The sequence below is a fragment of the Coregonus clupeaformis genome, chromosome 30, assembly GCF_020615455.1.
Source record: "Coregonus clupeaformis isolate EN_2021a chromosome 30, ASM2061545v1, whole genome shotgun sequence".
In the NCBI taxonomy this organism is placed as follows: domain Eukaryota; kingdom Metazoa; phylum Chordata; class Actinopteri; order Salmoniformes; family Salmonidae; genus Coregonus; species Coregonus clupeaformis.
The window spans coordinates 36,263,818-36,285,140 of record NC_059221.1 but is presented as its reverse complement, the minus strand read 5'-3'; the positions used below and the strand labels follow the sequence as shown (position 1 = coordinate 36,285,140).

General features: G+C 44.0%; 1 protein-coding gene across 3 annotated transcripts in view; it reads left to right on the top strand.

Moving 5' to 3' along the window:
* The window catches only part of LOC121545323 (sodium/potassium-transporting ATPase subunit beta-1-interacting protein 3-like), a 102,842-nt gene that overhangs the window by 37,126 nt on the left and 44,393 nt on the right, over positions 1–21,323 (top strand). For all 3 annotated transcript variants that reach the window (XM_041855744.1, XM_041855741.1, XM_041855742.1), the window contains exons 2-4: positions 6,741–6,878; positions 10,187–10,267; positions 13,989–14,186. In XM_041855744.1, the coding sequence (XP_041711678.1) occupies positions 6,741–6,878; positions 10,187–10,267; positions 13,989–14,186 (417 nt within the window). The remainder of the gene's footprint in view (positions 1–6,740; positions 6,879–10,186; positions 10,268–13,988; positions 14,187–21,323) is intronic.

Sequence of the window (21,323 nt, the reverse complement as noted above, 5' to 3'; positions counted from 1 at the left end):
ATAACTGATTGAAGTATTTTTAGCCAGATCCTAATTGGTATGTCGAATTTTATGTTCCTTTTGATGGCATAGAAGGCCCTTCTTGCCTTGTTTCTCAGATCGTTCACAGCTTTGTGGAAGTTACCTGTGGCGCTGATGTTTAGGCCGAGGTATGTATCGTTTTCTGTGTGCTCTAGGGCAACGGTGTCTAGATGGAATTTGTATTTGTGGTCCTGGCAACTGGACCTTTTTTGGAACATCATTATTTTTGTCTTACTGAGATTTACTGTCAGGGCCCAGGTCTGACAGAATCTGTGCAGAAGATCTAGGTGCTGCTGTAGGCCCTCCTTGGTTGGTGACAGAAGCACCAGATCATCAGTAGACATTTGACTTCAGATTCTAGTAGGGTGAGGCCGTGTGCTGCAGACCGTTCTAGTGCCCTCGCAAATTCATTGATATATATGTTGAAGAGGGTGGGGCTTCAACTGCATCCCTGTCTCACCCCATGGCCCTGTGGAAAGAAATCGGTGTGTTTTTTGCCCATTTTAACCGCACACTTGTTGTTTGTGTACATGGATTTTATAATATTGTATGTTTTCCCCCCAACACCACTTTTCATCAATTTGTACAGCAGACCCTCATGCCAAATTGAGTCAAAAGCTTTTTTGAAATCAACAAAGCATGAGAAGACTTTGCCTTTGTTTTGGTTTGTTTGTTTGTCAATTAGGGTGTGCAGGGTAAATATGTGGTCTGTCATACGGTAATTTGGTAAAAAGCCAATTTGACATTTGCTCAGTTCAGGAAATGAACAAGTCTGCTGTTAATGATAATGCAGAGGATTTTCCCAAGGATGCTGTTGACGCATATCCCACGGTAGTTATTGAGGTCACATTTGTCTCCACTTTTGTGGATTGGGGTGATCAGTCCTTGGTTCCAAATATTGGGGAAGATGCCAGAGCTAAGGATGATGTTAAAGAGTTTAAGTATAGCCAATTGGAATATGTGGTCTGTATATTTTATCATTTCATTGAGGATACCATCAACACCACAAGGCTTTTTTGGGTTGGATGGTTTGTATTCTGTCCTGTAGTTCATTCTATGTAATTGGAGAGTCCAGTGGGTTCTGGTAGTCTTTAATAGTTGATTCTAAGATTTGCATTTGATAACGTATATTTTTTTGCTGTTTGTTCTTTGTTATAGGGCCAAAAATATTGGAGAAGTGGTTTACCCATACATCTCTGTTTTGGATAGATAGCTCTTTGTGTTGTTTGTTTAGTGTTTTCCAATTTTCCCAGAAGTGGTTAGAGTCTATGGATTCTTCAATTACATTGAGCTGATATCTGACATGCTGTTCCTTCTTTTTCTGTACTGTATTTCTGTATTGTTTTAGTGATTCACCATAGTGAAGGCGTAGGTTCAGGATTTATGGGTCTCTATGTTTTTGGTTGGATAGGTTTCTCAATTTCTATCTTATGTTTTTGCATTCTTCATCAAACCATTTGTCATTGTTGTTACTTTTCTTCAGTTTTCTGTTAGATATTTTTTAGATTTGATAGGGAAGCTGAGAGGTCAAATATACTGTTTAGATTTTCTACTGCCAAGTTTACACCTTCACTATTAAAGTGGAACGTTATGTCCAGGAAGTTGTCTAAAAGGGATTGAATTAGTTGTTGCCTAATTGTTTTTTGGTAGGTTTCGACACTACTTTCCTTCCATCTATAGCATTTCTTAATATTATTCAGTTCCTTTGGCTTTGATGCCTCATGATTGAGTATTGCTCTGTTCAAGTAGACTGTGATTTTGCTGTGGTTTGATAGGGGTGTCAGTGTGCTGACTGTGAACGCTCTGAGAGACTCTGGGTTGAGGTCAGTGATAAAGTAGTCTACAGTACTACTGCCAAGAGATGAGCTATAGGTGTACCTACCATAGGAGTCCCCTCGAAGCCTACCATTGACTATGTACATACCCAGCGTGCGACAGAGCTGCAGGACTTGTGACCCGTTTTTGTTGGTTACATTGTCGTAGTTAGTTGTGCCTAGGGGGACATATGGGGAAGGAATGCTGTCACCTCCAGGTAGGTGTTTGTCCCCCTGTGTGCTGAGGGTGTCAGGTTCTTGTCCAGTTCTGGCATTTAGGTCGCCACAGACTAGTACATGTCCCTGGGCCTGGAAATGTTTGATTTCCCCCTCCGGGATGGAGAAGCTGTCTTCATTAAAGTATGGGGATTCTAGTGGGGGGATATAGGTAGCACACAAGAGGACATTTTTCTCTGTTGAGATACTTTCCTTTTGAATTTCTGGCCAAATGTAAAATGTTCCTGTTTTGATTAATTTAATAAAGTGAGTTAGGTCTGCTCTATACCAAATTAGCATACCCCCTGAGTCCCTTCCCTGTTTCACACCTGGTAGTTTGGTGGATGGGACTACCAGCTCTCTGTAACCTAGAGGGCAACCAGTGGGTCCGTCTCCTCTATACCATGTTGCTTGTAAGATGACAATGTCTGTATTTCCGATTTTCTTTGGTGAAGTCCATGTTGCTGCTCTTTAGGCCAAATGCAGATGACCTCAGGCCTTGGATATTCCAGGATGAGATAGTGAAGGCTTTGTGTTTCATAAAGTGTTTAATGTTGTTGGTCGTGTGGTTTGGCCTCTCACCCCCCCCCCCCCTCTCTCTCTCTAACCCCCCTCTATGTCTCTCTCTCTCTGTCTGTCTCTCCATCTACCTCCTTTCTCTCTACATACACACACAGCTTTGTAATGGAGTTTGATCTTTCCCGTCATTGTCACATGACGTTCGGATCAAAGACCGATCATTTCAATCATCCCAAAGCCCTCGCTTCCTAAACATCACAGTCAAGGAGGAGAGAGAATGGGACAGGAATTAGACAGTGTTGAGAAGATCACAGTGAACATGTGTAAGAGGAAAGACGTTTGATCTCTTCCTCCTCGTCTGATAACGAATTAATTAGGGTGTGAGTGTTCGAGATAACACCCTACCAACACACACTGAGATGTATTAAGAACAGGAAGCTGTGACATAGATAGTGGTTTTACTGGCACCGGGTGAATGATACAGGGAAGAAGCAGAGAAATAAGATCAATCAACTTTCTTTGATATAGCCTAGGAGTAGCACTTTTTATAATAGCAACTGAACCAAAACCCTGAAAAGATCTCCCTCTCTCTGTCCCCTGTGTGTCCTCTGTTGATAGTAGAATGTGATTTATACTTTACCTGCAACACCAGGTGACATGACCTTTTCTACAAACAATGTCCTACAATAAAACTTATGTGAGATAAAAAGGTCACCCCCAGCCCCTACACACACACACACACACACACACACACACACACACACACACACACACACACACACACAACAGCCTATGCAGAGAGCTCTGACTCACCCAGTACAGTAAAACAGAGGGTTGTTTTTGAAGAGGAGAGGTGAGATGTGTCACGAACCGGCTCAAGTTCGTAACAAAAGGGAGACACGTGGAGACAAGGAATACTCAAAGTATATATTTATGAACTAAAGTAAACTAAATCAAATAACAATGGTGTGTGTAATCAGTAATCAGTAGTGTAAGTGAGTGTTTGCATGCTTAAATGTAATATGGAAAGGTGTTGAGAGGTGCCAAAGCAACAACCAAAAAGCCACAAAAATACCACAACCAAAGTCAAAGTATCTGCCTGGAGAGAGTCTCCTCAATGAATGTGGAAGAGGTCCATTTATGCTGGGACTTCTTCCCCAGACCATGTGTGGTGGATGTGGTTTCTTGTGTGGTGGATGTAGTTGACGACCCTCCCAACTCCGCCCACCGGCATCCTAATAAGGAAACAAGAGCAAAGAGAGAATACGGCAGACAGAGTGGGAGGGTCGTTACAGATGTGATTCATACAGGATGTCTGTAAAGGCTGTCGCTGCTTTCTGAGAAAGGTTGTTATCGAGACAGACACACACACATTCACACGCAAGTGATTCTGAATCAAAAACTACATCCACCACACAAGAAACCACTTCCACCACACATGGCCCGGGGAAGAAACCACATCCACCTCACAAGAAACCACATCCACCACACAAGAAACCACATCCACCACACAAGAAACCACATCCACCACACATGGCCCAGGGAAGAAACCACATCCACCACACAAGAAACCACATCCACCACACATGGCCCGGGGAAGAAACCACATCCACCTCACAAGAAACCACATCCACCACACAAGAAACCACATCCACCACACAAGAAACCACATCCACCACACATGGCCCGGGGAAGAAACCACATCCACCTCACAAGAAACCACATCCACCTCACAAGAAACCACATCCACCACACAAGAAACCACATCCACCACACAAGAAACCACATCCACCACACATGGCCCAGGGAAAAAACCACATCCACCACACAAGAAACCACATCCACCACACAAGAAACCACATCCACCACACATGGTCTGAGGAAGAAGCCACATCCACCACACATGGCCCATCCAAGTTTTGTATGAAGCATTTGATTGCCTCTCACCCTCTCCTTCTCTCCGTTTCTCTCTTTCTCTCTCTCTCTCCTCCTGTCACACCCGAACCTGCTTCACAAGGCCCATGTTAACATTTCCATCTCATTAACATCAGTGATATTGGCTGTGTGTGTGTGTGTATGTGTGTGTGTCTGTCATCGTCACGGCGACAGGATTCCTCTCTCCCTCATCCATCATGGTGTGGTTGGCTGGCGCTGGCATGTCGACACATGCCGCAAACACACCGTCGCCACAGGCACACACACACTGCTCCTTAGTGACAGAATTATAATTAAACACCTGTACCATACTCCATTCCCCCTGTGTTTCCCCCCCAAAACACTATGGAGTTGATGCATATAGGGACTCGCCGTCTAAAAGGTGCAACCTACTTGGTTTTTTATTCTGTCAGGGAGAATGTCAAAGCACTGGCAGTCTGGAGGGGAGGCAGAATGTGTTTTCCTCCTTTAATTGTGGAGGGCTTATAGTCATATTTATGTGTGTGTGTGCCTGCATTCATGTGTGTGGGTTGTGTGTGTATATTTTGTGTATTTTTTAATGTGTGGTGAGGTATTATTACAAAAGGCCCTGTTCTCACATAACGTTCCCATAATGCTCCCATAACACTCCCATAACGTTCCCATAACGCTCCCATTACTGACCTGGAGGCTTCTGGCAGGAAGTCTAGAAAACCTTGTTCTTTCCTTTGGCTCAGCGTTCCAATCAATGAATCTGTCATTGTTTATTTCACTAAACGCCTTTTCTCTCATAACTTACACTGCCTGCAAGCACTCTGGCTATAACAGTGTTAGAGCTGAGACTGTGTGCGTTGGTGCATACACACTATATATACAAAAGTATGTGGACACCCCTTCAAATTAGTGGATTCGGCTATTTCAGCCACACCCGTTGCTGCCAGGTGTATAAAATCGAGCACACAGCCATGCAATCTCCATAGACAAACATTGGCAGTAGAATGGCCTTACTGAAGAGCTCAGTGACTTTCAACGTGGCACAGTCATAGTGACCTTTTTAACAAGTCAGTTCGTAACATTTCCGCCCTGCTAGAGCTGCCCTGGTCAACTGTAAGTGCTGTTATTGTGAAGTGGAAATGTCTAGGAGCAACAACGGCTCAGCACGAAGTGGTAGGCCACACAAGCTCACAGAATGGGACCGCCGAGTGCTAAACTGTGTAGCGTGTAAAAATCGTCTGTCCTCGGTTGCAACACTCACTACCGACTTCCAAACTGCCTCTGGAAACAACGTCAGCACAAGACCTGTTCGTCAGGAGCTTCATGAAATTTGTTTCCATTGCCGAGCAGCCGCACACAAGCCTAAGATCACCATGCGCAATGCCAAGCGTCGGCTGGAGTGGTGTAAAGCTCGCCGCCATTGGACTCTGGACATGGTTTGGGCTAGACCCCTTAGTCCCAGTGAAGAGAAATCTTTCCTGTTTCAGCATGGCAATGCCCCCGTGCACAAGGCGAGGTCCATACAGAAATGGTTTGTCGAGACCGTGTGGAAGAACTTGACTGGCCTGCACAGAGCCCTGACCTCAAACTTATTGAACACCTTTGGGATGAATTGGAACGCCGACTGCGAGCCAGGCCTAATTGCCCAACATCAGTGCCCGACCTCACTAATGCTCTTGTGGCTGAATGGAAGCAAGTCTCCGCAGCAATGTTCCAACATCTAGTGGAAAGCCTTCCCAGAAGAATGGAGGCTGTTATAGCGTTAATACCCATTATTTTGGAATTAGATGTTCGACGAGCAGGCGTCCACATACTTTTGGTAATGTAGTGTATGTGTGTGTGCAGGGAGTAGGCCCTAAGGGTTTGTGTTATCTTGATGAAAGCTGTATTTGTGTAGGTCTGTGTCCCTCTGGGCAATATAGAGTCTCAGCTGGAGGAGTCTTGTGTTCTGAGGCCACATCTCACAGTCACATTCAGTGATTCAGGGCTGGGTGGAAATAAGACTGATTAAATTCTGAATGGATGATTACGCTGATGCATTCTTTCATTTGGATGTGGATGGATGTGTCACATTGGATTATAGGATACTGTTGTTGTACGTTGTGGTTGGTTGGGTAATGGACCTTGCCTATAGTGTACTTTGGAGATTCCTTGCTCAATTGGATGTAATTTACTTTCATCACCCAAGTTCAGTCTTTCTAACCCTCCCCTTCCCTTCCTCGCTCTCGCTCTCGCTCTCGCTCTCGCCCTCTCTCTCTGCAGTTGGTGGCATTGGAGAGACAGGTGTTTGACTTCCTGGGGTACCAGTGGGCGCCCATTCTGGCCAACTTCTTCCACATCATCATCGTCATCCTTGGCCTCTTCGGCACCATACAGTACCGACCACGCTACATTGTGGTGGTGAGTACAAACACACACATACACACACACACACAGACGCACACATGTATGTACACACACGTGTCAGCCTAAATTGTATTTAACAGTTTATCCAAACTCCCAAGATCCCCGGCCCTTTCCCTGAACACATTGTTTGTCGTCTTAATCTATTAATCCATCAGTAATTACATGTAATTAATGACTCAACTCATTCATTTCACACTCAAACAGAGTGCACCCTAAAGCCCACCTCAGCACAAATCCAGCTGGATTTAGGATTTGGTTAAATCTGAGGGGTTAGGGGTGGGGGTTACAGCACCTCTTGATTAGCTGAATTAGGTGTGTTAGTACTGGGCAAGAACAAAAGCCATCTTGTAGCACTCCAGGACCAGGTTTGAAAAACACAATGGAATGTCCTAGAAGGTTCTAGATTGAAGAACACTAATGTTCTATACTGAACAAAAATATAAATGCTACATGCAATAATTTAAAAGATTTTACTGAGTTACACTTCATATAAGCAAATCAGTCAATGTAAATAAATGTACTAGGCCCTAATCTATGGATTTCACATGACTGGGCAGGGGTGCAGCCATGGGTGGGCCCATGAGGACATAGGCCCACCCACTGGGGAGCCTGGCCCAGCCAATCAGGGCTTCATTACAGACAGAAATACTCCTCAGCACCCCTCCCCCCACCGCTCCTCAGACAATTTCGTAGGCGAAGAAGCCTGATGTGGAGGTCCTGGGCTGGCGGGGTTACACATGGTCTGCGGTTGTGAGGCCGGTTGGACATACTGCCAAATTCTCTAAAACGACGTTGGAGTCAGCTTATGGTAGAGAAATTAACATTCAAATATCTGGCAACAGCTCCCTCAAAACTTGAGACATTTGTGGCATTGTGTTGTGTGACAAAACTGCACATTTTAAAGTGGCCTTTTATTATCCCCAGCACAAGGTGCACCTGTGTAATGATCATGCTGTTTAATCAGCTTCTTGATATGCCACACCTGTAAGGTGGATGGATTATCTTGGCAAAGGAGAAATGCTCACCAATATGGATGTAAACAAATTTGTGCACCATATTTTTGAGAAATAAGTTTTTTGTGTGTATAGAAAATGTCTGGGATTTTTTATTTCAGCTCATGAAACACTTTACATGTTGTGTTTATATTTTTGTTCATTGTATATTAAGGAACACCGAAAGGTTCTATATTGAAGAACACTATATTGTTCTAGATTGAAGAACACTAGAATGTTCTACATTGAAGAACACTGGAAGATTGAAGAATACTAATGTTCCAGATTAAGGAACAGCAGAAGGTTCTAGATTGAAGAACACTAGAATTCTCTAGCATAGCTCCCAGACAGGGTATGAATATTTGAAGTCTTTTGGAGTTAGAAGATCATTACAGGAAGTGCATATTTCTATTTTATTAAATTAAAACAGGATGTATGAAGCTAAGAAACAATAAAAGATTCACAAAGACATAAAAAGTATTTTAGCAACGTTCAATTTGGGTGTTAATGTGGAAAGAAAATCAAAGGGTGAGGGAGAAGGGAAAGACAGAGATTGGAAGGAATGTGTGAGAGGTCGGAGGGAGGAGAATAACCAAAGGCAAGAGAGGATGGAGGGAGGAGAATAACCAAAGGCAAGAGAGGATGGAGGGAGGAGAAGGAAGAAGGAAGGAATAGTGTCAGCTTTCTTAGGAAAAAGGAGGGAGGATGAAAAGAGAAGGGAGAGGAGTGGAATGGAGAGAGTAACCAAAGGCAAGAGCAGATAGAGGGAAGAATACTTGTGTGTCAGCGTTCTTGAAAAAAGGAGGGAAGGGATTTGGTGACTCAACATGTTACATGTCTTTAGGTTAGGATGAGTAGGGAGGGTAAGTTCTCTACATGTCTTTAGGTTAGGATGAGTAGGGAGGGTAAGTTCTCTACTGTCTTTAGGTTAGGATGAGTAGGGAGGGTAAGTTCTCTACTGTCTTTAGGTTAGGATGAGTAGGGAGGGTAAGTTCTCTACTGTCTTTAGTTACAATGAGTAGGGAGGGTAAGTTCTCTACTGTCTTTAGTTACAATGAGTAGGGAGGGTAAGTTCTCTACTGTCTTTAGGTTAGGATGAGTAGGGAGGGTAAGTTCTCTACTGTCTTTAGTTACAATGAGTAGGGAGGGCAAGTTCTCTACTCTCTTTAGTTACAATGAGTAGGGAGGGCAAGTTCTCTACTGTCTTTAGGTTAGGATGAGTAGGGAGGGGAAGTTGTCTACTGTCTCTATCAGCGTTGACATGTTCACTCACCAGGGAGTGATGTATGACGCAGGGTGAATCACTGTTCACAGGGTTCAGCCTTGGGTGGAAGTTCAGCCTTGGGTGGAAGTTTGGTTAGCAACTTCCTGTCAGAAAGAGCATATTGATGGGTGATGATGGATTGGATTGATATATCGCTTTTTTCAAAGTGTCTCAGATGCAGAATATAGGCTAGTTTGTTGTTTGTAACCTACCATCATGCCCAGTGTCCCCAGAGCCTACCTCCACCCACCTACCTACACTGCTAATTGAATTCTATCTTAAGACCTGTTTATGCCCGTCCATTAAACCCTCAGCTGGTTTAAAACCTAACTCCTTCAAGTCTTAATGGACTTACAGCAGCTTTAGCATGAAGGCCAGAGGGGGTATTACACATTAATCAATTAACGTTGTAGTGCGACTATTTGTAAGTCGCTCTGGATAATAGCGTCTGCTAAATGACTTAAATGTCAAATGTAAATGTAGTGCAGTGTAGAGTGTGTTCCATAACACCATTCACACAGAGATCTTTCATTTCTTTTTTTTGTTGTTCTTTATTGTTGTTGTATTTTACCCCCTTTTTTCTCCCATTTTCAATTACGATCTTGTCTCATTGCTGCATCTCCCCAACGGGCTCGGGAGAGGTGAAGGTCGAGTCATGCGTCCTCCGAAACATGACCCGCCAAACCGCGCTCCTTAACACCCGCCCGCTTAACCCGGAAGCCAGCTGCACCCGGCCCGCCACAAGGAGTCGCTAGAGCGCAATGAGCCAAGTAAAGCCCCCACTCCACCCCCGGCCAAACCCTCCCCTAACCCGGACGACGCTGGGCCAATTGTGCGCCGCCCTATGTGATTCCCGGTCACGGCCGGTTGTGACACAGACTGGGATCGAAGCATTGAGTCTGAGATCTTTCATTTCTGTTCTGACTTATTTCAGTGTATGATGTGTTCAGATGTTTTATGAACCTATGTGTCTGTAAGTGTTTATGTGTTCCACCATGCATGTAGTTAACATGTGGTGAACCGGTGTGTGTTTGTGTCCTATACAGTACACAGTGTGGATGGCTCTCTGGGTGGCCTGGAATGTCTTCATCATCTGTTACTACCTGGATGTGGGAGGCTTGACCAAGGTAGGCCCTATTCTCTCTGACTCACAGGTCAACTACAGGTCAACTACACTACAGGTCAACTATAGGTCAACTAGTCTAAAGGTCAACTACACTACTGATCAAATACACTACAGGTCAACTACACTACTGGTCAAATACACTACAGGTCAACTACACTACTGGTCAACTATAGGTCAACTACACTACAGGTCAACTATAGGTCAACTACATGTTATGATGAGTTTCTCGGGTATCAAGTAATTCAGGATGCAAGAATATACTTAAACAATTATATGGAGAGTTGATACAAAATATTTAATAGATATGGTACCAGATTCGTCTAACAAATGGCACATGCTTCACCTCTTGTCATCCGAACTACTAGACAAAGAAAACATCTCAGTTTATATACTTCATGTTAACAGGTTTCTTCAAAAACATCTGGTAACCATCAGTTCGCACTCCCTTCTTTGATGTTATTACCTTGTACCCTAAGTCAGCATATTATATCTATCAATCATTCTAAGATAAACCCCAGTAAGCTCCCTCGACATACTGGAATCCTTGGCATTCAGACTCTGCGGCACCAATAATTACCTATCTAATAGATTTAACCTTGTTCCTACAACACTGTGAAAAGACATCATACTACACTACAGGTCAACCACCCTACAGGTCAACTATAGGTCACTACACTACAGGTCAAATATAGGTCAACTACACTACTGGTCAAATACACTACAGGTCAACTACACTACTGGTCAACTACACTACTGGTCAAATACACTACAGGTAAACTACACTACTGGTCAACTATAGGTCAACTACACTACAGGTCCACTATACTACAGGGCAACTATAGGTAAACTAGTCTAAAGGTCAACTACACTACTGGTCAACTATAGGTCAACTACACTACAGGTCCACTATACTACAGGGCAACTATAGGTAAACTAGTCTAAAGGTCAACTACACTACAGGTCAACTACACTACTGGTCAAATACACTACAGGTCAACTACACTACTGGTCAAATATACTACAGGTCAACTATAGGTCAACTACACTACTGGTCAAATACACTACAGGTCAACTATAGGTCAACTACACTACAGGGCAACTACACTACAGGTCAACTACAGGTCAACTACACTACAGGGCAACTACACTACAGGACAATTGTCCTCCATCTTGGAGCTCCCATGACTTGTGTGTATCTTCCACCATTTTGAGATACAGTCTGTCTATATATTTATGTGACATTGAATAAAACATGTGGTCATTCTAGGGAGGTGGGAGCCAGGTGGTGGAAAACATATTCCAAGATTCTCAGTGTCAGGGTTCAGAGAGTAGAGGGCTCAGCCTCAGAAAGATGCCCCACTGCCACACACACATACACACACCCTAACAGGTCTCCTGAGTCTCTGTTTCCGTGCCGACAGAGTGTTGCATTTGGGATTATGGTAATTTCCCCTCTCTGCTCCCAGTGTGAGAAGTGATCTGAGTGCTGAGACTGTTTGATCATATCTGAACTGTGTGTTTGTGTGTGGTGCTCCATCAGGAGGAAGAGAGGTGTGTGTGTGTGTGTGTGTGTGTGTGTGTGTGTGTGTGTGTGTGTGTGTGTGTGGTGCTCCATCAGGAGGAAGAGAGTGTGTGTGTGTGTGTGTGTGTGTGTGTGTGTGTGTGTGTGTGTGTGTGTGTGTGTGTGTGTGTGTGTGGTGCTCCATCAGGAGGAAGAGAGGTGTGTGTGTGTGTGTGTGTGTGTGTGTGTGTGTGTGTGTGTGTGTTTGTGTGTGGTGCTCCATCAGGAGGAAGAGAGGTGTGTGTGTGTGTGTGTGTGTGTGTGTTTGTGTGTGGTTCTCCATCAGGAGGAAGAGAGGTGTGTGTGTGTGTGTGTGTGTGTGTGTGTGTGTGAGAGAGAGAGAGAGAAATAGAAAACTAGAGAGAGTTAGACATATAAAGATAGGCTGTAGTTAACTGCTCATGCTGCTTTCATTCTGCCATCATGCTGCCGTGTGTTAGGCTGATACTAGTTAGCTATATTTGCCCTAGTTCTCATGACACTGTCCCACCCCTGTCCAGGGTTAACCCCGGGTGTCCTATCTGTCTCATGTGGAGTCACAGTCAGGCTACGAGGGGTTAAATCAGCTCCTCGTCCAATTAGAGGGCTAACACCGAAAACACTCTGTGACACACTAATAGGCCTACTCCGAATCTTATGGCCTTATGGACAGTCTGTGCGTGAGTGTGTCTCAGGCAATTTGGCTTTGTCTGGTATACCCAAATATTTAGCCAGTTAGTGTCTTAGATTTTATTATGCCAAAGCTCACGCTGCTAAGAAGAGATAACGACATTGTAATAAAACATGACAGAAGATGTGAAAGAGTGGTTTGGTTTTCCTTTGTATACTTCAGTCAACTTCACTATATAGAGGGCTCTCACACTATACTGACCCGTCTCTGTCCAAGGATCAAGCTGTCCATTTCACCTACTGAAACACATCACCCCTCCCTTCTAAGCACACACACACACACACACACACACACACACACACACACACACACACACACACCACTATGACTGCACTTTGCACCATCCAGTCTGGTTGCTCCAAATCCCAACTGCTCTCCCGGGGTTCCTTTTTGCAGATGAAGTGTTAATCTGGACAAAGAGAGGTACAGTATGTGTGTGCTGTCACCTCCCCTTCCATCACTTCATCCATCCATCCATCCATCCATCCATCCATCCATCCATCCATCCATCCATCCTTTCCTCTTCCCCCTCCTCGACTCCTCTGCTCTTTTCTCCTCTTCTCTGTCCATTTCTATTTTACTCTCGCTCTCCCTTCTTTCCTGTCGCACCCTGGCCTGACCCCTCCTCCTCCACTCCACTCCTCTCCTTTGTCCATTCCCTCCCTGTCCTTTGTTGATCAGCTCTGTGTCTCTTCGTCACACCCAGATGGACTCAGTCAGTGATGGGGATCTACATTGATCTGAGTGAAAATGAATATTCATGCCCCAAATAGTTGGATCTGTGGTTGGTTGGGGACAGAGGTGTGTGTGTGTGTGTGTGTGTGTGTGTGTGTGTGTGTGTGTGTGTGTGTGTGTGTGTGTGTGTGGGTGGGTGGGTTGGTTGGTGGGTGTGGTGGGCCCCGGCTCAGCCTGTTCTCTGCTTGTATAATGAGGTGTGTAGAGGCCAGCTGCTGGGGGCTGGGGCTGGGCTGCAACACAACAGATGGAGCCAGCCTGCTCTCCCAACACTGAATATATTGGCCGGGAGGGTAGACAGCTAATGGACGACACACACTGATCCTGATTCTGGCCCCAACCAAATCCGCTATGCACCCCCTACCACCATATACCATCCCCCCTACACACACCTTCTGACTCATTCAAACCCTGTAATGATAGTACACACACACACACACACACCCCGACAGTGATCCCTCCCTGTGAATTAACCTTGGATCTAGTCATGTGGAGGATTGATTTGTGCCTTAGGGTGTATGAGTGAATAACAATGACAGTGTTAATAGGGAGCTTCTCAGTTAGACCTTCTGGCTGTGGGGCAGCTGTGGGGTTAGATTGCTGTATTGGGGTATTGATTGACGTTTGTGTGTGTGTGTGTGTGTTTGTGCAGTTCCATGTGTGTTCGTCTATTTACAAATGTGTGTATGTTTGTCTGTGTATATTTTGTTACATGTTAATGCGTGTATTCAACATGTGTGTTACCTCTTGTTACAGGACAGTGACATGCTGACGTTTAACATCTCGGCTCACCACTCGTGGTGGAGTGAACACGGTCCAGGGTGTGTGAGGAGAGAGATGACCCAGCCAGGTGTCCGCACCGTGGACAGCCAGTCCTACATCTCTGTCATGGGCTGTCTCATGGAGTACCAGTACATAGAGGTCCTACACAGTGGAACACAGATCCTCATTGCTGTGAGTATAGGTGTTATACCTTTATAAACACACAGACAACATCACCGGTGTCTCATGGTGGAAGTCTAGGCACTGTGATCATAGTGGCCCCTGTGTTTGGGTTATTGGGGTAGAGATATTGAAGAGTGGATCAGGAGACAGACCCTGAAGATCTGTTCTCTATAGACCACATTGTTATTAGTTTTTCTCTCTCTCTCTCTCTCTCTCTCTATCTCTCTCTCTCTCTCTCTCTCTCTCTCTCTCTCTCTCTCTCTCTCTCTCGTTCGAGTGAGTCGGGAAGCAGGAGCGATTGTGGGAGTGACTGACATTTTTTCACTCTATTGGGTTTTGGTGTTTTCAGTGTGTGTATGTGTGTGTGTATATATATATATACAGTGAGGGAAAAAAGTATTTGATCCCCTGCTGATTTTGTACGTTTGCCCACTGACAAAGACATGATCAGTCTATAATTTTAATGGTAGGTTTATTTGAACAGTGAGAGACAGAATAACAACAAAAAAATCCAGAAAAATGAATGTCAAAAATGTTATAAATTGATTTGCATTTTAATGAGGGAAATAAGTATTTGACCCCTCTTCAAAACATGACTTATTACTTGGTGACAAAACCCTTGTTGGCAATCACAGAGGTCAGACGTTTCTTGTAGTTGGCCACCAGGTTTGCACACATCTCAGGAGGGATTTTGTCCCACTCCTCTTTGCAGATCTTCTCCAAGTCATTAAGGTTTCGAGGCTGACGTTTGGCAACTCGAACCTTCAGCTCCCTCCACAGATTTTCTATGGGATTAAGGTCTGGAGACTGGCTAGGCCACTCCAGGACCTTAATGTGCTTCTTCTTGAGCCACTCCTTTGTTGCCTTGGCCGTGTGTTTTTGGGTCATTGTTATGCTGGAATACCCATCCACGACCCATTTTCAATGCCCTGGCTGAGGGAAGGAGGTTCTCACCCAAGATTTGACGGTACATGGCCCCGTCCATCGTCCCTTTGATGCAGTGAAGTTGTCCTGTCCCCTTAGCAGAAAAACACCCCCAAAGCATAATGTTTCCACCTCCATGTTTGACGGTGGGGATGGTGTTCTTGGGGTCATAGGCAGCATTCCTCCTGCTCCAAACACAGCGAGTTGAGTTGATGCCAAAGAGCTCAATTTTGGTCTCATCTGACCACAACACTTTCACCCAGTTCTCCTCTGAATCATTCAGACGTTCATTGGCAAACTTAAGACGGGCCTGTATATGTGCTTTCTTGAGCAGGGGGACCTTGCAGGCGCTGCAGGATTTCAGTCCTTCACGGCGTAGTGTGTTACCAATTGTTTTCTTGGTGACTATGGTCCCAGCTGCCTTGAGATCATTGACAAGATCCTCCCGTGTAGTTCTGGGCTGATTCCTCACTGTTCTCATGATCATTGCAACTCCACGAGGTGAGATCTTGCATGGAGCCCCAGGCCGAGGGAGATTTACAGTTCTTTTGTGTTTCTTCCATTTGCGAATAATCGCACCAACGGTTGTCACCTTCTCACCAAGCTGCTTGGCGATGGTCTTATAGCCCATTCCAGCCTTGTGTAGGTCTACGATCTTATCCCTGACATCCTTGGAGAGCTCTTTGGTCTTGGCCATGGTGGAGAGTTTGGAATCTGATTGATTGATTGCTTCTGTGGACAGGTGTCTTTTATACAGGTAACAAACTGAGATTAGGAGCACTCCCTTTAAGAGTGTGCTCCTAATCTCAGCTCATTACCTGTATAAAAGACACTTGGGAGCCAGAAATCTTTCTGATTGAGAGGGGGTCAAATACTTATTTCCCTCATTAAAATGCAAATCAATTTATAACATTTTTGACATGCGTTTTTCTGGATTTATTTGTTGTTATTCTGTCTCTCACTGTTCAAATAAACCTACCATTAAAATTATAGACTGATCATGTCTTTGTCAGTGGGCAAACGTACAAAATCAGCAGGGGATCAAATACTTTTTTCCCTCACTGTATATTGATTAGTTTAGTTGTTTTAAGGTTATCTTGGGCCCATGGGGCGGCGCACAATTGGCCCAGCGTCGTCCAGGGTAGGGGAGGGAATGGCCGGCAGGGATGTAGCTCAGTTGGTAGAGCATGGCGTTTGCAACGCCAGGGTTGTGGGTTCGATTCCCACGGGGGGCTAGTATGAAAAAATAAAAATAATGTATGCACTCACTAACTGTAAGTCGCTCTGGATAAGAGCGTCTGCTAAATGACGTAAATGTAAATGTTAATCTTGTCTCACTGTCACTAAGCACGTACAGTGGGGAGAACAAGTATTTGATACACTGCCGATTTTTGCCGATTTTCCTACTTACAAAGCATGTAGAGGTCTGTAATTTTTATCATAGGTACACTTCAACTGTGAGAGACGGAATCTAAAACAAAAATCCATAAAATCACATTGTATGATTTTTTCTATGCTTCTACTGAATCAATTAAATGCTTTGGCTGTGGAAGAGAGGGGCATTTGGTACGTTATTGTCCTGAGAATGAGCGCGCAGAGCCCGGTAGCAACTCTAGCGCTGGTGCAGCTAATGCACCACTGCGAAGGGAAGAACATGCTAAGGGTTCAGGGGAAGGGAGAAGGTGGGCAGATATGGTTGGAAAAGTAGGAAAGGAAAGCAGTGTGGATACGGGGGCAATTGTGGTAGATCAGAACAAAGAGGGAGGGGAAACAGCCGGTGAGACTGCGACTGGGGTCGCTGAGTCGGTCCTGGAAAATGAATTTGGAGTTCAAGAGGAGATTGAAACAATGGAAAATGAAGCAGCTGTTTTCAACGTACCGAGGAGTAAGAGGAAGAATTTAAGGGGTGATGAAGGTTCTAATTCTAAAAGGAAGGTAGAGATTGATAAATCAGTTGAGGATAAACAGGTTGTAGAGATGATGAAGTTGTGAGTCATCTGACGCATCACAACAAAGTAGCGAGAGAAATGGTGTGGAAGGGAGGTATGGGATTGAGAAGGTATGTCAATTTCTGAAATTGACAAAAGGGAAGAAAAATATGCAGGAATATAATTTAACAGATTTTTTTCCTGAAAGTGAATTTTTTATTGAGTCAGTAAAATTTCACCCCTAGGGAGGTAAAGAACTGGAGACCGGTGGCTTTATTGTGCACTGATTATAAGATCCTGTCCAAGGCTTTGTCCAACATGCTGAGGGAGGTGATGGGGAAATAATACATACGGACCAGTCCTACTGTGTTCCCGGCAGGCAGATAGGGAATTTTTTGGAAGTCTCTAGGGCTATTGGGTTAGATGCTGGTCTAATTTCAGTTGATCAGGAAAAGGCATTTGACCGAGTTGAACATCAATACTTATGGCGCACTTTTGAGGCATTTGGTTTCAGCTCTGGTTTTATTGTACTGAAAGTTAACGGTGGCATGAGTGCTCCTTTTAAAGTGTGTAGAGGTATCAGGCAGGGGTGTTCTTTGTCAGGAATGTTATATGCCATCGCAATAGAGCCACTACTAAATAGCATTAGAAGTCGCATTGAAGGGGTGTACCTTTCAGAGGATATTCCTCCTATTCGTCTCTCAGCCTATGCTGATGATGTAGTTATTTTAGTGAAAAATCAAGTAGAGGTGGATAGTTTGAGGCTCATGGTTGATAGGTTTCCTCCAGCATCTTCACAAGGTCCTTTGCTGTTGTTCTGGGATTGATTTGCACTTTTCGCATCAAAGTACGTTCATCTCTAGGAGACAGAACGTGTCTCCTTCCTGAGCGGTATGACGGCTGTGTGGTCCTATGGTGTATATACTTGTGTACTATTGTTTGTACAGATGAATGTGGTACCTTCAGGCATTTGGAAATTGCTCCCAAGGATGAACTAGACTTGTGGAGGTCTACAATTTATTTTCTGAGGTCTTGGCTGATTTCTTTTTATTTCCCCATGATGTCAAGCAAAGAGGCACTGGGTTTGAAGGTAGGCCTTGAAATACATCCACAGGTACACCTCCAATTGACTCAAATGATGTCAATTAGCCTATCAGAAGCTTCTAAAACCATGACATCATTTTCTGGAATTTTCCAAGCTGTTCAAAGGCACAGTCAACTTAGTGTATGTAAACTTCTGACCCACTGGAATTGTGATACAGTGAATTATAATTGAAATAATGTGTCTGTAAACAATTGTTGGAAAAATTACTTGTGTCATGCACAAAGTAGATGTCCTAACCGACTAGCCAAAACTATAGTTTGTTAACAAGAAATGTGTGGAGTGGTTGAAAAACTAGTTTTAATGACTCCAACCTAAGTGTATGTAAACTTCTGACTTCAACTGTATATATCCAATTATTTTATATTTTTATATATTTCTTTTATTTTATTTAAATGTGTTGTTTAATTTCTGAAAAGGCACAGTGTGCCATTATTTGTGTTAATAATTAAGTATAAAATAAAGGTTTTATAAAACTCAAACTCTCTCTCTCGCTTTCTCTCTCTCTCTCTCTCTCGCTCTCTCGCTCGCTTTCTCTCTCTCGCTTTCTCTCTCTCGCTTTCTCTCTCTCGCTTTCTCTCTCTCGCTCTCTCGCTTGCTTTCTCTCGCTTTCTCTCGCTCTCTCACTCTCTCGCTTTCTCTCTATCTCTCTCACTTTTTCTCTCTCTCTTGCTTTCTCTCTCTCTCTCTCGCTTTCTCTCTCTCGCTTTCTCTCTCGCTTTCTCTCTCTCTCTCTCTCTCTCTCTCTCTCTCTCTCTCTCTCTCTCTCTCTCTCTCTCTCTCTCTCTCTCTCTCTCTCTCTCTCTCTCTCTCTCCCTCTCTCTCCCTCGGCCTGTATCGTGCTTTATCTTTCTCCCTCCCTCTCTCGCTGAATTAAACATGTATCTGTGATGTTTTGGCTGGGCGAGCCATGCTTTGTGAGCCGCTATCGGCTTGTTGAAACACTGTAATCATAAAGCAATATCATCAACCACCCTGTTGAACACACAACACACAGACACAAACACTCACACACACACACCACACACACAACACACACACAGATGGAGATTTATAGCTCCCTGAGTGATTATAACCCAGTGGCAGAGCAGTGATTCATGTCCTGGGCCGTTGCCCACCATCAACTAGGACATCATCTCTGAGATAGAGGCATGCCAGGTTGTACTGCTGTTTTAGGTGACTGTGAAGCCTTGCTATACCAAGACAGGGCAGAAATACAGATATCCTTAAACTGTCCAAAAGCAGGGACACTTGTAAGTGAATGTATTCTACTATAATACAATCTATTGTGCAACTTACAGCCCATCCACTGGATGATTTAGTAACTCTGACCTTTCTATGAATGACCGTGACCATCTAACGATGGGCCCAACCCTGCCTAGTGAATCATGCTGCTCAGGGGGACAGCTGTGTAGGGGTGTAGAAATCCCCATCGTCTGAGGACGGGTCACCATTTACTATATATAATAATAAACTACATTTATCAATTTGACTCCAATATTATGTGAATAAATGCAACAGGCCCTGTCTCTAGAGGATCTAGTCAAGGTAGCTAGCCTCTCATCACCACGTAGTATGGCTATAATGAACATGTGTCTAACTTGCACCTTATGCAATTATTAAGAGACTAGATACAAATTGCTAATCCTGGCAACCAATGTTCTACCATTAATTTATTGAGGCAAGCAGATCAGAGATGTCAAGGTGTTACCCAAGCATGTGTAGGTTATATAACATCTATCAATAGACCTACTAAATTATGAACGTATAATCAATCAAAGAACTACTCTGTAAAACGAGGAATGCATTTACTCAATTCAACTAATATAATTTGTCACTAAATAATTAACATTCAAACAATTACAGTGTACATGAACTACAAGACACATTACAGACTACTCAGAGTAAATGACTATCACCAATAGGCTAAGACTTAACGTGGATACACGTCTTCAGTTCAGAATAATCTCTAAGAGAAAAAACTGTGTCTGATACACACAGGAGCTTGGGAACATGTTCTCAAAGTATGAACCAATTCACTGTCCTTTTAACCAAATTCAAGCAGAAACTTGAACGAAAATGTCTTTGCACTTTGCTAGTAAAAACAAAAGACTGGAAAACACAACCAGGTTCTAATCTAATCAACTCAATTCAAATGATAGGAGCGCACCCCTGTGTGATAGGAGCGCACCCCTGTGTGATAGGAGCGCACCCCTGTGTGATAGGAGCGCACCCCTGTGTCACTGCTCTTTGAACTATCCGTGGCCGACGAACAAAATAACAGTTTCTCTGTAACAATCCATAGCACTTACAGTACAATAAAACATATTAAAATGTGTATCTCTTTATGAACTCTTGAAACAATCCAAACATGACAATTTAATTCACACAGTAACATTCATTTCGTCGATTTCACGTTTTCATCTGTCTTCACGCCTCCAAGGTGTCCTTGCTCCTAGGGTTCTATGGGAAGGTCCCACCCCAGAGAAAGCCACAGATAAGGTGTGTTTGACCCCTGTGATAGCCCACAGATGGTCAGCCATCCAAACAATGTCATAAATCACGAGTATCTCATTCTCTCATTCTTCCACTACACTGTGTGTGGGAATGTAGTGTAGAGGGGGTCAGGACACTCCCAATCACTCACACATGTGAACGCACACACACACATACACACACAGTCATGTTTTCACAGGCCCTCTGGAGGTGAGATTAGTCATGATTCCATAGGTAGGTAGAGGTGCTCATGGTTCTCACCTCAGGCACTATCCCATTCACACTGCCCCATTGACAGTCAAGGTAGAATTTGCCCTCCACCACAGGTCTAGGATCAGATTGCTCTCACTCCTCCAATCCAAATCTTAACCATTAGTGCGGTGACCCTGTATGAGTGTTCAGGGGTAACTTCTACTTAATCCTCCACCCCACTAAAGCTCCTTGGGAAAATATGTCAGTGTAGAGTCCTGTGGCTGTGTTCTGAAATGATATACTACTCCTTACCTCAGGCTATAACCAGATGAAGAAGGATTAGACAGTGATGTCATAAGGCTATATTTGCTCTGGGAGCCAAATATAACAACTTTCAATGACATTTTTTAAATGTATGACTCCAATAGCTGCTTTCTTTAATGACAGAAACTCTGTCTAATCTTTCTTTATCTCATGCTGTACCCAAGGCTTTGGTTCTACCAT